Genomic DNA, 17,739 nt, shown 5'->3' on the forward strand with positions numbered 1-17,739 from the left:
AAGCATCCTGCCTTGGCCACGGGAGAACTGGGTGTGTGGCAAAGTGAACACACATTCTGACCCTAAACTCCGAGGCAGTCCACCCCCAAGCGAGGGCATTCATCTCTCTGTGTTCACCTTCTGCCAGTCACCTACACAGGTTCTCAGGCACCGGGCAAATGAAAGATTATCAAAGATGGAGGCAGACGTGTGATCGGCCACAGTCGTTTTTAGCAAATGTTACAGTTAGCAGCCTCTAAACAGCAACCAAAGAACATACAGACTAGCAACATCAGTGTAGCTGCTGGAGCACCTAAGGCATAAGGTGTAACTGTATAACTGCAAAAGCAAAGTGTCTTCTGAACATCATTTCAATTGTTCTCTCCTAGGGTGTTTATCATTCCATGTGGTTGATACAAATGACCAAGCTGGAAGTAAAAGTGTATAGCCACGTTTAGTTTTAAGGATAATTTATTCTAGATTTTATATATAAACCATGTCTGACAAAAAATAATGTGTGGAACATATGTGTGTGTGTGTGTGTGTGTGTGTGTGTGTGTGTGTGTGTGTGTGTGTATAGAACCGAGAACTTCATTCACACTAGTCAAGTGCTCTCCGCTGAGCTATATCCCAGTCACTTCCTCCAAACAATCCTTATATTAGTTTTCATTGTGGCATAAAAATCCCAAGACAGGGGCTATTAAGTAAGGTCCAGAGGACCCAGGTCCATTCCCTTCCAGCCTCAGAAGGCACCAAACACACACGTGGTGCACATACATGCATGCAGGTAGGCCAACACTCATCCACACAAAATAAAAACTATATATAAAATCTTTTTTTCTTAAATAACAAGATAATTTTTATGCCACCCAATGGTCACAGAATGTTCAGCTTTGAGATTCAGAGGATTTTATGGTCCTAAAGCTGCTCGTCCAAGTTTCCAAAAATATAGAATATTTTACGGCGGTGACTAAAGAGAATATTTTAGTGGAATAGTAGTGTGTCGTAGTGTGCCAAATGATTTCGCATGGCACAGGGGTGGCCCCTTCCTGTATGTGCTTCTGTTTCCTGCATCCTTTTTAAGGTAATCTGCAGGACAGGTGGTCATTAGCAGACCCCCACCCACCCAACCCCCCCTCCATTCAGGTCCTTGAATGGACCTATTCCTGTTGCCAACCATTTAGTCAAGATGATTTTACTGTATCCCAGACAGGGGGCAGGCAGCAATGCTCTAAAGTAAAGGGCTGCACAGGAGAGAGACAGTGGTGGTTTCTTCCCAGACTGAAGAATTGTCCTGGGATTTCCAAACACATGAAGGAAGGTTCCTCTTATAACCCACTGAAGGCTGGGTCACTGGTGAAGAAAATGCTGTGAAGGAAACCAAATGGCCCCTGGAAGCAAGATCAGAACTCAGAGACTTCACTGTGACAATTCAGAGTCATAAACCACCACACCTTTATTCTTTTCTGCAAGGAATTTTACCTCAGTGCTGTATTCCCTGTGAGATGCCATTAATCAGACACATCTCCATGTCCACTGTGAGTGAGACAGGCATAGTTCAAGCCTTCAGACCCACTAGGAGAGCAGTCAGCCGCTTGTGGTTCTTGGCAGAAATATTTGTCTGCACATGGTTGCTTCTCATCTTTCTTCAGACCACGAGACCCAGATCCCTTAGAGCCTAGAGGACCCTTGGGATTTGCCTCACCTTGGCTACAGTTTGTGGCAAGTACCATATAGCTTAATCCTTCTTGGTTCTTGGTTTCCATCAATGCAACTGGCATCACATCATCTGAATTCAATGCAACCATTTTTTTATCATCTTCACCTGTGAATGAATATGGACGTTATTGCAGTATCCATCTCATGTCTTTTGTTTTGTTATACACAGGCTGTATAAGAACTGGGGTAACTTCAACTTTATATTGTTGCTTAGCAGACTTTTATGCAGACAGCTAAATGCTAGGAAGACAAGTAAATAGGGCCTGCTTCCAGTCCTGTAGTCTAGGGCACTCTAGAAAAGAAGTAGACATATCACTGTAGGTGGTGATGTGCAATTATATAAAGGACCGTATAAAATACCGTGACACCCCAGAAGTGAGAGGCTCTAAATGTGTAGAACAGGCCACTGCCTTTATGACAACTCCAGGAACCCCAGGAAGCTCTTGTCTAGAATAGCCTTTTTGACCTTTTCATCACATCATACAATTTACTACCTACCTTTAAAAGTTTATTCCTTTATATTTAGTAATTTAACTACTTGTTTTCAAAATATACTTTTCTTTTCTCTTTTTTTTTTAAAGATGTGGTCCTGTTATGTAGACCAGATTAGCCATGAACTGAAAGTGATCCTCCTGCATCAGCTTCACATGTGCTGAGATTTGCAGGTGTATACAGCCAGGGCAGGCTACTGGTTGCTTGTTAAGGTAAAAGATATACAGTCTACCAGAAGTAAGGCACATGGTGCTTCTCTATAACACAGAGTCATTGCTCTTCGGGGTTTACATTCTGATGGAAAGAGATGGCCAGTAAATTGTTAGACCCTACATCACATGATGGTAGTTACCATGGAAAACAATGGGCAGAGTAAAGGCCCTGAGTAGTGGTTCTCAACCTTTCTAATGCTATGACGGTTTAATACAGTTCCTCATGCTGTGGTGACTCCCAACCATAAAATTATTTTTATTGCTACTTCATAACTGTAATTTTGCTACTTTTATAAATTATAATATCTGATATGCAGATGGTCTCAAATGACCCCTGTGAAAGGGATGTTCGACCCCCAAAGGAGTCACAACCCACAGGTTGGGAACAGCTGGCTCAGAGAATAACAATATGGAAAGGAGCTGCCATTTTATTTTTTATTTTTTTATTAAGGAATTTTTTTATTCATTTTACATACCAACCACAGATCCCCCTCTTCCCTCCTCCTGCCCCTTCAGCCTTCCCCCCGCCCCAGCCCACCTCCCATTCCACCCCCTCCAAGTCAAGATCTCCCATGTGGAGTCAGCAGAGCCTGGTACATTCAGTAGGGGCAGGTCCAAGCGCCTCCCCCCTGCACCTAGGCTGTGCAAGGTGTCCCCCCATAGGTAGTGGGCTCCAAAAGGCCAAGAGCTGCCATTTTTAAATAGCAGTCACAAAGTATCCCTGAAGGAGATAAAATGCTAGCAGAAATGCAGGTTAAATAAGGGAATTTACTATGTATCTCTTTCATTTGTTTCCGTTTTTTTCTTGTTCAACACAGTACAGGAGGTTGAGCCTAGGGCCTCAATCATGCCACCCAAGTCATTGACCACCAAACTACATCCCCTGGCCTTTTGTACGTTTTTGAGACAGGGTTACTCCCCTGAGTTTCCCAGGCAAGACTTGAATTCACAGCCCTTCTGCCTCAGCCTCCCAAGTGCAGGGGTAACAGGACTGTGCCACCAGCTCTGCCTCCCTCTTTGGCCCTCAGTAGGCTCAGCTGTGTGGCTACTCTAAGGGCACTGGAAGGAGGGAGAAGAACAAGGCTTCTGAGGCAGGGGCACGCCCCATGAGGTAACAGCAGGAAGCCAGTGCAGCTGGTCATCTTGAGCAGTGCATACAAGGGAAAGGATGCACACCTGGCCAAGGTGGGTGGCAAGGTTGAAGGAGGAGGAGAAGGATGACATGAAGTATATGATATTATTATGATTATTGTTAAGTTAACTCTTATAGAGCCCTTATTATTCATTAAGCAGCACTCAAAGGGATAGTCATGTGTTGACTCGGTTTTTCCGATTCATTAGATGCTGCTGTTATCTGCACTGAAAGAGCCAGGGAGGTGAGGCAGGAAGGGGCTCAATAGTGTGCTCAAGGCCATACAGCTAGAATGAGTTTGTTGTGTCCTGATGTGTCTCTCTAAGGGGTGGGTTGAATTTCCATGCTGTGTGGGAAGTAAAGAGGATAGTATGCCCTTCATGACATGTCACGTTTGGCTAGTCCCTAAGTTCTGAATACCCAGAGACAACCCAATTTCTACTAACTGTGGGGCTATCACCAATATGAACTACAGATGTTGGAAAACTTGCTATCTATAATAATAGGAAATATCAATAAATAGAGGAAAAAAGATATTTAACATTAAGTCGTTCAGCGGCTCCAATGGAACAAAGAGCAGCGGCTCTTCATTAAGATGCTTTTAGGAGGCTTGGAGAAATCACACAATTATACCTACAGTTCCCACCTTCCCACCCTTGTTAGCTGCTTCAATAGTGTATTGGAACACTGCCGCCAGGCATAAGTTTAATTATTTTTGCTTTGCTGAATGTGAGAAAAAATGATCATTTATATGAAACAGATACATTTCTTTTTTGCAAGTTATACTTCTGTGTGCCTAAGAAAAACCATTAACCAACTGACTTCATTGGTTCAGAGGGCTGGCAGCAATATTTAGTAACTTGGCCCCGGCAAGCTTTTAGCAATTAATACATCTTGTTGCATAAAGAGCTTGGGAGAGATGGTGGTGATAGGGAAGCTTGTGTTGAGACTTTCATTTAAAAAGTATTCGCTATAAAACGTACAGATCAGAGCTAAGGTGGATATTCTGAGCAAAGGTGGCAGGCATTCAGCAACCTCTCTAGAGGGGAAATATTAAAATAAAGACTTCCGAGTAAGACAGGGCATTTAGAGGCGAGACGCACGCCGGCTGACTGGCTATGTTTAGATCAGCACAGAAGCCCTGAGATTTCTTTCCTGTGGAACTCTCTGGGCTGGTGAGGTGATGTTTACACAAATGTTGGGATGAAGTCATTGGGATATTTTTACTAGGTGCCCAGATATGTTACTAATCTCCTCTCTCTCTCTCTCTCTCTCTCTCTCTCTCTCTCTCTCTCTCTCTCTCCCTCTCCTTCTCTCCCTCACTCCCTTTCCCTCTCCCTCTCTCCCTCCTCCTCTCTTACCCCCTCCCCCTTCGGACCTCCTTCTCCCCTATTAGGTCAGTGGGACCAGAAGATAGGTACAGCATTATTGCTATTATTGCTGCAATCCTACATTGCTTCATTTAAAACTGGAAGAAGTCCTTCCAATGACTTTCTTGGTTTCTTATACACCTCCCACACTAACAACAAAGAGGGAGACTTCAATGGTGTGTTGAATGTGCTCATCAGTCTGCAAAGCAGAAAACTATTAATGCATTTCCCTTGTATTTTAAAAAAATTACTTTCAGGTTTGCCTTGCAGAAACCGCTCTAGGATTTACATTTTTGCAAATATGCAAACCCCACTCTTTGCTCTGTTTCATCTCTCTTCCCTGCCTTTCTTCTTCAATGACAACCTTGGGTGTCAAAGCTTTAATGGTCCCATAATTCTTTCCCTTCCTTAACTTCAAAAAGCAGAAGGATGATTTCTCTCCTACTACAGTTAGACTTCTATCAGCCCAGATTAGTCTCTACAACATCATAGTTTAATTATTTCCCTCTAAAGTACCCTACTCCATTATTCCAAATGCCGATCTCCACTTCTCTGATTTTATTAATGATATTTATTTGTTTCTTTTTTGTTTCTTGGGACAAAGTCTCACTATGTATCCCTGGCTCTCCTGGAACTCCCTGTGTGAGATGGTAGGCATGTGTCACAACATTGGACTTTATTGCTAATACTTAGAACTTCAGTTCTCTCTATCAACATTTAGCAGACCAAAATGGTGCATCATTTCTAGCCAGCAGTCAGGGGTAAGTTCTTCTGCTCTGCCTGGTTGTACAGCCCATTACTGTAGTGTAATTCAGCCAGTATGTGAGGATGCCTTGATAGCATCATCATTTGCTCCCTCTCTCAGCCTCACAGTGAACCATTCACAGGAAACCTCTGGTAGAGCCTTGGGAAGAGCTAACCTGAGGCAGCCGTCTGGCCAGCCTCTGTGACTTTTATGAAATATTCTTAATACACTAGAACGGTTCCATGAACAAAAGCCAGAATTTTTCAAATACAATGCAAGTGAAGTCCAGTAAGATTACAAGTAAATTATCCCAAGGTAAGGCAAGAGGCTCATCAGGAATTCAAAGTCCTCCTCAGTTACACAGGGAGTGTGAGGCCAGCTTGGGCTACAAAAGGCCCTGTCTCAAATTAAAACTTTTTTAAAAAACAAATAATTAAATAAATAACAAAATTCAGGTCAACCATAAGATGCATGTATCCCTCTGGAAGGCTGGCTATTTCCAAAGCATTCACCCACTCCTTCCTTCACTAGCTGCTCACTGTACTTTGGGTTTCCATGACAACATTCCTTTGGTGTTTTCTTCTTCCTTTTCTGTCTTCTCCTATTCAGGTCCCCCAGCTTGTTGGGCCAGTCTCTCATAGCCATGCATGCCAAGCTACATACAAATAGAAAGATATTCATCAAAGTAATTAGAATGCTTAGTAATTGGCAGGGGAGTAGAGGAAGTTGAGCCAAAGAGGAATATGGAGACAAACGGACTAAACAAATAAAATAACGGAGAAGCCCTGCAGAGGCCAATGATGATAATGTGCCATAAACAGAGAGTCTCTAATTATCTAAACTAAACTCTGCACTTGAAATACAACTGGTGAAAGGTAGGGAGGCCATGAGCAGACTGCAGGGAAACAGCCAAGCATGCAAACTCTTTTTACTACCTTAGATAAACATGATCTTTTTAAAATTCTAATATACAATGCAAGGTATTTTTCAAAGATGTACACAACAAACAGGAAAATGAGGGTAACAGCATATTATTATCCTTACCTACCCTAAAGTACCTTCTGGGTACATTCCATTGTAGCCTTGCTCAGCCACACTGAGGAGAAAATTCTGAAGAATCAACCTTACCTTCAAAGCCTTTATTGACGACTCCACTGGCATGCGCTTCTTCTCCACACTGAGAAACATTATTTAAGGAAACATTTCTGAATAACTGAAGCTTGTCATGAATGTTATGGAAAGTGGGCCTTTGGTCAGGTTCTTGAGCCCAGCATTGGGACATTAAATTCCACCTGGACATGGGAGAAAAGATAGGAAAGTACATATGCCAGGATGTCATTACTAATAATCCAGGGAAGGGCATTTTAGAGAGCCCAAGTTGTTTCCATTTTCCCACATTTAACCCAAATGAACATAGTGAAGATTGGTTTTCAAGAGTGGCTACAATACTAGTGCCTATCATATGGGGGACATTTCTTTTGAAAAGTTGACATTATCTCAGTAGTGATCAATCCAAGTTGACAGATGAGTAAATGGATACTTGGAAATGTCTACTTAGCTCATCAAGGAAATAACACCTTTAAAAACTATTGAAGAAGCAGAGATTATTTTTTAAACTTCATAGATAGACATAACAAAATCTAAGGTTTACTCCAGTCTACAGAGATATCCAGTAGCAGAATGAGAGGTGGAAACCAGGTTTGAGTCCAGGACTGTTCCTCATACACTGCCAGGATTAATTCAGACACTCAGTTCCCCAGACATTCATGATAGGTTGACTGATTAGCCTTTTTCTGAAGACTGCCTAAGAAATGTCTATACAGCACTTGTAACAGCATATATCCATTGACTCATTAGAGATTTGTTAGAAACTTGTTTACACCAGCAGAACATCAGGACCTTGAGGGGTCCTTCCTAATCTTCAGGGCTGATCTGGAATTTAATCCAGAGTGACAGTTCTTATCCACCCTGTGTACACCCACAACTAATAAGGAGCCAACGGACTCTAGGTAGCTCCATTACTTCATTATGGGTTTTCTAAGTGACAAACTTTTTAATTTTTTTTTTTTTAGAATTTCATATATGAGTACCATGTATAGACAATTTCCATCCTTTCCCCCAACTTCTTCTATACTCCTCACTCCCTCTCAACAATTTTATAACCTTTTCTTTTTAATTTATTATTGAGCAAGGCATAGTGTTGCACCCCAGCACTTGGGAGGCAGAGGTAGGCAGATCTCTGTGAGTTCTAGGACAGCCAGGGCTGCATAGAGGCCCTGTCTCAAAAAAAGCAAACAAAAAATTTATTATTGTCACAAACACACACACACACACACACACACACACACACACACACACACACACACAGAGCTACTGAGTTATATTAGCATTGCTCATGTGTACATGTATTTAGGGCTGACCACCTGAGACTGGAGAGCTCGTCACTGGAGGGAAAAATGTTTCTCTCTCAGTAGCCATTGGCTGCTTGTAGCTCTTTGTCTAGGGGTCGGACCTTGGAAATTTTTCTAGTCCATGTTCACAAATCAACTGGTGTTGCATTCTGCAGGTCCTGTTTAGGCAACCATCTTGTTAAGATCCATGGGTATAGCTTCGCTGCCATGTCTAGAAGACACTAGCTGTAATCAACCACCTGCTTTCTTTTTTTTTTTTCCAGAGCTATGAAGCAGACGAGGGATGAACAAAGGAATAGATAATTAACATAAACTGGGAAGTATTTAAAAGTATTAGTGTGATGCCATTTAAGTCCATGAACGCTTAGAAAAAGAAGATGCTAGTCACTGAGGCAGGGTGTGTACCAAAGTCAGGGAGTGCACCAGAAGAGGGGAACGCATGTGCAAAGTCCTGAATTTGGAAAGAGCTTGGCACATTTGAAAATCTAAAGGCCAGAATGGCTGAAATGAAGTCGTGGAGGGGAGAGAAGGCAATGGCATCAAAAGGGAGAGTAGGATTACCCAGGTCCCACAAACCAGGCAAGGAGCTATTGGAGGTCTTCAAGTGCGCACGCTGAATTTGTAATAGATCACTCCAGCTGACAAATGGATTTTGGATTGTACAGGAGCCTAAAGACTAAGAGACATTATGGTGATGTCTAAGGTAATGACCCTGGAACAAGATTACATTCGATTACTAGGTGACAATTACCCGGAAGTCATCACAGGCATTTAAGTATCTGTTTTAGGAACTATAATGCAGTCTTGAATTCATTATAATAAAAACTCCACTTGCATTTATTTCATTTCTAGCCATGTGACTCAAGTCCACGTTAGTGCTGAATACTGGGGTAGATGAGAAACAGCACTGAATGTTTCCTGTAGACTGTTCTGATGCCTTCCAGGGATCTATAGTCTGGTTACAGAATGCCAGACAGCTTTATTTTCATTATGTTAGAATCATATCTGTGAAAGAACTGAACAATAACCAAATCCATAACCACCACCCCCTTTTTTATAATCTGTGTTTTGTAGGAACAAAGCCAACTGACAGATTTCCCTGATGTCCATTAGAGATAAGATTATAACTGATATCAGATTGTGGATCTTGAGGCAATAATTAAAACATAATCTGGATGGCTAACGTAGAAGTCTTCTTAAGAATTAAAATGAGAAAATGGAGTAATTCTTCAAGGCAGCGTTTCTGAACATGGAAATAGTTGTCTAGATACTGACAAAAATGTGTCAAGACATCGCATTTCAGTTACCAAGTGTTAACTTGCCTGGAACCCCTTGGTAGGCAGTCCTTGCAGGAGCAGGAGGAAGCAGAGAGGAGAAAGGGAGGGCAGTCGGTGAGAAGTCACCCCCACAGCTGACACTTAGCCCATGACCCACGCACCTACTCTCCTTGGAACGTGCAGCCTCGTGTTTTATCTGTATAATTTGTTTACGCAGATCCGCTTAATGTTTTTAACCTAGGAAGGCTTTACCTTACATTGAACCCAGGCATCACTCTGTACCTTCTAGATGGCCAAACACAGTGTTCAAAACCTGCTTGTCCCAGTATACAGAGGCAGGGGAGACTAAGGGGAGAGGGAGGAGCTACTTCAAGCTACAAGGGCTGAAAGTAAAGAATAGAGCCTCGCACAGCAATAAACTGGCGATGGGATAAAATGAAGAGGCTTTTAAGAACTTAATAATTCTAAGAAAGCTTTACTTAAGGTCTTTCAAGTAAATTAACAATTACAGCTGTGGTTCAGGGGGCGGCTTCTTACCAGCACTCAACATCAGTGTTTGGGACTGTACATTACACACCTCTAAAGTCATAGTAATGGACACTCAAATCTAGCTGCATTTTCTATTTCTTGGGTTCATTTAAATCTGTGGGGGATGCTTGTTTGAATTCTAGGAAAGTATTCACTCTACTTGGAGTAATTCATTTGGCTAAGAATTGGGATTCAAATCCTTCCACTCACTATGTGACCCTTTGATCTTCTTTACATCTTTGGTTTTGTTTTGTTTTTTCAAAATAGCATGAGACTCATTAGCTGTGTTCAGTATTACTCTTCATGCATATTAAAGTCCTTGGATTCATGAAGCCATTGAAGTTTGGCAGAGGAAAAGGTCATAGCATCTTTTACGTTTAAGCGGGCAAGTATCTGTAACTATTTAAATAAGACACATAAAACACAAACTTCAAGAATCCCTCTTGTCATTGTGTCCAATCCCAGAGAGACTTACTTAGAACCGAGCTGAACATTTTTAAGAATCAAAAATGATATGTTATGACTCCTCAGCCTGCCATTGTTGCCTGCTACATCTGAGAGTCTCCCCAATAAGTCTGTCACTGTGATGCACCCATCACAGGGCCCCAGAAAGCTCTTGGAGCAGCAGGTTTCCCTTTGATCCTGTTTCTTCACAGGAGTGGTGTGGTGATGGTGGCCGTGCACAGTAAAAGCCAGAGAGAATGCTGTTAACCGCGCTCTCCACCCTACCACCCCTCCCCTCCCCTCCCCCCACACCCCCCAACCTCCACCCCGTACACCTGAGCCTTGAACAGAATCCAGGAATGCTCTGAACTCCACATTCCAGCAACAGCTAAGGAAAGCAGGGCATCCTGAGCTCACCTGACCCATAAAGCATGCAGGTGCAGAGAGTATTTAGGGGGCGGGTGGAGGTGCAACGTGGCTCAGCACAGACTTCTAAGCTGGGCCTGTGATCTCAGAGAAGCACTTCAAATAAAACTTAGCTCCCCGTGGACTCCAAGGAGAGTAGTTAATCTTTATCATGACAACTTAACACCTCGGCCAGATTGAATGGCATGAGAGGTCCACTTCCATGGTGGCTCTTAACTCTCTCCAGGGCTCTGCACAGTCATGCAGCCAGTACTGCTTGTTTTCTTGGGTTTTTTGGTTTTTTGTTTTTTTATAATGTTCAAATGGATTTCAAAACCATCAATGGGCAATCTTGGTTTCAAGGAAGTATATTTTTATAAAAAATAGGTCAATACTCATGAATATTTTTGAAAGGCTTTTTTTATGTTGTTATTTTGTTTTGTTTGTTTCTTTTGCTTATATATAATGGTCTCCAACATTGTGTTTTTATGAAATTTCTGTGTTTGCCAGTGTGTGTGTCTTTGCGTCTACGTGTGTTTCTTGTACTTTACTTTGTTTTTCTGCTCCTTTGTTTGTTGGGTCCTGTTCTGCTTGGTTTGCTTTTGTTTTGTCTTACTTTATTATTACAGTCTATAGATACCTGTTTGTTTCTAATGAGAGAAACCAAGAAAGGATGTGGATCTTGGTTGGTGAGGAGGTGGAGGGAGATAGGGAAGGGGGAACCATAACCAGAATATATCATGTGGAAAAAATTCCATTTTCAATTACAAAAAGGAAAACAATTAGGTCAATAGTATGTTTAACTGAGAAGCTAATTTAAGATAAAAGCACACAAAATGTTATCCTTTCCCCCACTCCTAATAAAAAACATTCTAGTACTTCTTCCTCCTTGAGTTTTTAATACCTTGAAATAGAGCAAAACCTGAGATGCTTATGTTTTCTATCTCACAACACATCAGTTTATACTCACCCCAAAACAAAACACATGAACACAGTAAAACTGTGTAACTCAACCACCTATTCCTTAAAAGCCTACTCAAAAATACTGCATGATTTTGATGACACGTGTTGCCTACCCCTGCTGGAAGGGAATAACATGAAAGACAAAATTATAAAAGCTTATTTTTATGTAATTAAGACTCTAGAAAGAACTTGGGAGTGTTTGAGAGTTGAATAGGAGCTAGAAAATAGTGATGAGTTTTCTAACTATGGAGTTAAAATTTATTTCGTGTTTGTACCTATTGTTTTTTTCCCTATAGCACTACATTAAATGTTTCATCTAATTTCTTTAAGTTAAAGATTTTTTCCTGTCTCCCCACAAAAGACTCATTGAATCAGTTTAAGGTGCTGCTACCAAATGTGGCCAAGTGTGTATACACCAGAAAAGTTTAAAGGCTGAATCAGAAACATGTGGTAACATATTTTCTAGCCAGAAGGTTGAAATAATGCAGAAACATTCACCAGTACAACATCCAACCAAGGTGCCCAGCTCTTAATCATTCTTTGGCTCAAGTCTAAATAGTCCTCGAAATAACACAGCACCGGCAAGGCAGTACAACCGTGGTGTGCATCCGCATACTGCTAATTCCTTTTGCATTTGTCTGTACCACACAGTTTAGCACTTTATTACGTGCTGGCTGGCCATCTGACTGCCGCCTCTATTTTCTCATTCAGAGTACATTCCAAGATGCACAAGAGCTGCAGCCCTGGCATGAAGACATCTGTACACATGATGTTTGGCCTGGCAATATATACAATGTTTATACTTGCCTGTTATTTTGTTTGTTTGTTTGTTTGTTTGTTTGTTTTACAAACCTTTTAGGTAAAACACCCCTTGGAAAAAGTTCCAAGACAATATTTCTACAGACAATGTCCATGAGAAGGGAATTTGTATTCAGCATAGCTGAGTTTTTTTTCTTTTGCAATTAAGCTCAAATCACTCATACTTGGGGGGTGGGTAACTATTAGAATTCAGTAGTAGCTAGAATCAATTTGACCAAGTCACTCACAGGAATTTTGGGTTAAGTGTATAAACAAATCAATCTGTACAATTATTAGTAATACTATATCCCATCAATCAGTATAAGCTGTATCAAAAAGATAATCCAACTTTTAACTAATATATTCCTATTTAGTAGAATATTTTATGACACAGGTCAAGATAGTATCCAAATAAAGACTCTCAAAGTAAAATGAAGCACAGGGAGAGAGAGAGAGAGAAGAGAGAGAATCTTATATTTATTTATTTGAATTTACTTACTATGGCTACAAATATATTATACTCCCCCAAATTTTGTATTGAAGCAAAATACTTACATGCATATGTAAAAACAAAGCCATACATAAATTAAATCCCATCCTCAGTTTGTATTTTATGTGGGATGCACAAATATATAAATCCCAGGTTTTCTTTTAACAGGCCATGCCAGCGAGCCCTAAGACTATGTGTGCACATGTTTCTGTTTTGGGGGTGCTTATGTTAACATAATTAACTTACAGATCATCAGGACAATTTCTTGGTGGCTCCAGTCTCCCTCCGTCTTGCACATAGTTTAAAACATCAAGGTTGGAATGTGCTGGATAAGGTTGATGACCAAGAGTTAAAATCTCCCAAACCAGAATTCCAAAAGACCTAGGATGTTAAAGGGTTCTCTTTAATTATATTTATTACAAACATCAGGTTCACAGTAGCTTCTCCAACATCATTGTTCCTGGGGCTCCAGGGCCTACTTTGTGATTGGCATTATTGGCCTTATAAAAAGCAACTAGGAGACTTAAAAGGTTGATATTAAGAAAAAGTAGAACAAGATACTGTGATGAGTCACATTTCAAAGACAGAGAGGCTTAGTCAGGGGCACACACATGAAGACCCAGACCTACACACAGGGACATGCACAGGCACACATGTACACAGAGACAGAAGCACAAGGGAATACATGCAGACGTACATGGAGGTGAGCAAGAGAGCTGGTCACCATTTCCTCCCCCTATGCTGAATTTGAAGAGGATAGCATAATGATAAACACAGAGAAGAAAGTTATGAGTAAAAATGGATTGCTAAGGGCAAAGTTTCTTCTCCTATGTGATTTTTTTCCTATGGCTTAAACAACTTAAAATTCACTGAACAAATTTATAAACTTTTAGGATCTCTAATCAAAAGTTGGGAACAATAAGCAAAACTCAAATAATCAAGAGACCAAACTTCCTCAATAATCTATGTTTTTTTTTAATGATCCATTACTTCAAGTCTATCTATAAACTAGTAAAGAAACACCCCCCATTCAATATGGGGCACTTCCATGAACATTGCTGATAAGTACCATTTCTACTAGTTGCAAACATATACACCTTCGGTATATAGCAAAATGTGGAAATAAATGAATCCATTTCATGTACAATTTTAAGATAAATGATAGAAAATTGAGAGAGAGAGATGTAAAGGACTTGAGACATATAATAGTTCTCTTCAACTACCAGCCTCAGGTGAATCACTAACATCCCTGCATGCATATCATATACACAGTGGGGGGTAGAATAAATTAATTTTTTTAAGAGCAAAATTACACATCCTGATATTTGGCAGTTTTGCCCCCATTTTCTGTGTCCTGTTTAGCTCACCACACATCAGACTGAGAAGTGAAGATTCCATCCATCAAGTTTTCTGGAGCCATCCACCGAACAGGAAGCAGGCCTTCTCCTCTCTTTCTATAATAGTCATTTTTATAGATTTCCCTTGCCAGTCCAAAGTCACCAATCTTGACTGTCCGAGGACTGGAATAGTCTTTCACAGACACAAGGCAATTCCGAGCTGCCAGGTCCCTAGAGTAGAAGTTAGAGTTGATAATGGTAAACAGCATTCCAGAAATCGTACAAGCAATGCTAGACAGTCTGGAAAGAAGGGAGACATCGGATGATGAACGCCAGTTCACAATCTGACAGGATTCAGAATCTCTCAGGAAACAGAGCTCTGGGCATGTCTGTAAGAGAGTTTCCATATGGTTAGCTGAGGTGGGAGAAACCTGCCCTAATTGTGAAGAGCTACCAGGTAGGGTCCCAGATTACAGAAAAGGGAGAAACCCAGCTGAGTACCAGCATCCCTCTCCCTCTGCTTCCTGAGTACACCCCTTCTACAATGACACCCCACTGTGATGTTCTCTCCAACTATAAGCAAAATAAACCCTTCCCTTCTTCTTTAGGTTACAGGTACCAGGCATTTTGTCACAATAATGAGAAAGGTAACTAACACAGAGACTCTTTACAGTAATACTGTTCCTTCGAAGGAATGAAATTGTTTAATTCTGTAATGTGGGAAACTACACATGGTTATCATGTGACCACCCAATAACCTTGTATCCAAAATATCATAGTACCTATGAATGAAGCGCATCTCTTCCAAGTAGACACAGCCTTTTGAAATATCTACACACAGCTCTACAAGGTCAACCAAGGTGAGTAAAGGGCCATGAAACTGTAAGAGATAAAGGAAACATTCTAAGTACTTTCCCACCTGGCAGAAAATACATATGTCTGAATATATATGAATACATACATATATATGAATGTATATTCTTGTATATGGTGTTCTAGAGGAATTTTATTATAGTTCCAAGGACTCAAGAGGAAAACATACAACTATACATGGTAGCAAGCCATATTTGTAAATTTGAAATCTAGTTCTGCTGTCCATTCTGTGAATTTGCTCATTAATTAGGCAATTTTCTTGCAGTGTAAAATGGGCATATTATGACAGACTTTTCAAGATTCAAAATAAGATATACAATATTGCCAACATACAATAAGCACTTAATAAATAAATGGTATCTGATCACACAGTAGTAGCAATAATCTATTTAAAATAACCTGTACTAGCTAAATTAATTATTGAGTCAATGGCTTTGATTATATTAGGCAGGACAATGGGCTTGTCCCACATAGAACCTCTCACCCTGTAAATTATTAGGAAAACTATCTTTCCAGAATATTCTCTTTTTTTCACCTATAAGTGCAAACAGAAATATAGATGAGCTTATACTCATTGAAAGGAATTCTAGTGGGGAAGAAAAGACGGTCAAAATTTTTATTAGTAGCATATGGAGAAAATTCAAAGTTCCTGCCTGGAGGCCATAGTCATACATTGAGCCTTTTCATATCCCTGCAATTACCTTGGTTCAGGCCTTTATCATCCCTAATCTGATGTAGTCAAAGACTTCCCATGTGTCCAGCCTCTTGTCTTTTCATTAGCTCCCTTGTTGTGCCTAACTTCCTGTAGAACCCATTATCAGAGGTTGGGCACAGGCTCATGGCGGCCTCAGGCTGCATCAGACTCTCTCTATGCCCATTAATTTCCCCTTCGCCTCTCCTCTCAGAAGCTGCACTTCAGTATTTCTGAACTATTTGTCCTTCCTTAGATCTGCTCTGTGTTTTTCAACCCTCCTCATTTATTCCTGCTTTGCCCTCACTAGAATGGACCCTTATTCTTGGTATCGCCCACATCCTTCACTGAGCATCTCAAACGCCTCCTGAACCCGTACTACCTTACAATCTGTCAATTACTCATGCAAAGGTGCTGCCACATGCTACCCCACTGCTTTGCTCACATCATAGAAATGGAGGTCGTCTTCATATTCTGGGACGGAATACCACCAAGGCTCCATGCAACGCTATCTGTGGCTGATTCACCCAGGTTCTGGCCTGCTGCTCTAAAGGAGTCTTTAGATTATAAGAACTTATGAGGAAAATATACAAATACAAATGAGGATACATTATATCTGTAGATGAGAAATATAGTTCTGCTGTAATTCTTTGAATTTATTTTAAGCAATTTTCTTATATATAAAATGAGCATAGCAAATTGATCTTTCAAGATGTGTAGCACCACTTATATATAACAAGCACTTAATCACACCCCTTACAAGTTGGACTCAGGTCCACTAGATACCTATGTTGTGGCCTATGTCTGAATGCTTCCAGGCATCCTGACTGGCTAGCTAGCTGCTGGGTGAACATAACCCTACTTTGCTATGGGAAAATTCCACTTTACTTGTAAGCACTTTATGACTCTCTTAAACTTCACGCTGGGAACTAACACCCCATCCCTTCTGATAAGGTTTCCATGATGCTGCCTATCCACTGGCCTGCCTGAATACCTAGCCATGTCTCTTATCCCTTGTAACAAATTGGGACACCCCTATCACTCCTATGTAGCCACCGTAACATTAGATGCTGCTGCCATCACCTGCCATTTGTTGTATCTTGCTAAACTCCTGTCATATTAAACCTTGGTCAAGGTCTATCCCTGCAAATGTTAATCACTCAATGAAAAAACAGTTGTTACTGTTAATCGCCTGCCTTGATTTTGTCCTAAACATCTTCCAGGTAGTCCTCCCCATTCTCCAAACTGGAAATCACTCTCCTTACTCCATGCTCCAGCAATGAATCCTCTAAACCACTCTAAATGGTCTTTCTGATTTCTCCCTTACATGAATGGCATAGAAAGACACACAGGATGTCTAACTGTGGCCTCCATGCAGGAACTTGGAAATTTTCCATATGCTGTTAGCAACATGCCATATAACAGTTCCTTTGGAGCAAAAGCCACCATCCACTGTTCTATCATTGCTACCCAATGAAATGTTGACCAGTTCAATTGCAATTAGAAAGCAGCCGTTGACTTTTATGTGATCTGTTTGCATTTTTCTATCGATATTCTGGCGCGGTGCTGTAGCTTCTGAGTATCCCTGGGTGGAGGTGACTGGCCACAAGGGAATTCACACAAATGATGGAGCAACAATAGTAGCATTGTTGTCAGGGGACAAAGCACCCAAGAGCGTCTTGTCTTCCACGCTGAGAGTAAGATAAGGCCCTGGAAGATGTTCTGCTCAGCCAGAAAGAAAAGCAGGGGCAAGACTGGTGTGCACCTGAAACCAGTCATTACAGCGGATCATGGTGACACAACCCTGTAATCCCAGCCCTCAGGAGGCCCTAAAAACATATAAGTAACATTACACAGACCAAGCAGGTTGTAC

General features: G+C 41.0%; 1 protein-coding gene across 3 annotated transcripts in view; it reads right to left on the minus strand.

The window, feature by feature from the left end:
* Positions 1-1,490: 1,490 nt before the first annotated feature.
* Ros1 (ROS proto-oncogene 1, receptor tyrosine kinase) overlaps positions 1,491-17,739 on the minus strand; it is a 119,212-nt gene continuing 102,963 nt past the window's right edge. For all 3 annotated transcript variants that reach the window (XM_036169097.1, XM_036169099.1, XM_036169098.1), the window contains 5 exons: positions 15,085-15,182; positions 14,333-14,533; positions 13,212-13,346; positions 6,778-6,941; positions 1,491-1,804 (listed from right to left, as the gene is read on the minus strand). In XM_036169097.1, the coding sequence (XP_036024990.1) occupies positions 1,491-1,804; positions 6,778-6,941; positions 13,212-13,346; positions 14,333-14,533; positions 15,085-15,182 (912 nt within the window). The remainder of the gene's footprint in view (positions 1,805-6,777; positions 6,942-13,211; positions 13,347-14,332; positions 14,534-15,084; positions 15,183-17,739) is intronic.

Source organism: Onychomys torridus, chromosome 19, assembly GCF_903995425.1.
Source record: "Onychomys torridus chromosome 19, mOncTor1.1, whole genome shotgun sequence".
NCBI classification, from domain to species: Eukaryota; Metazoa; Chordata; class Mammalia; order Rodentia; family Cricetidae; genus Onychomys; species Onychomys torridus.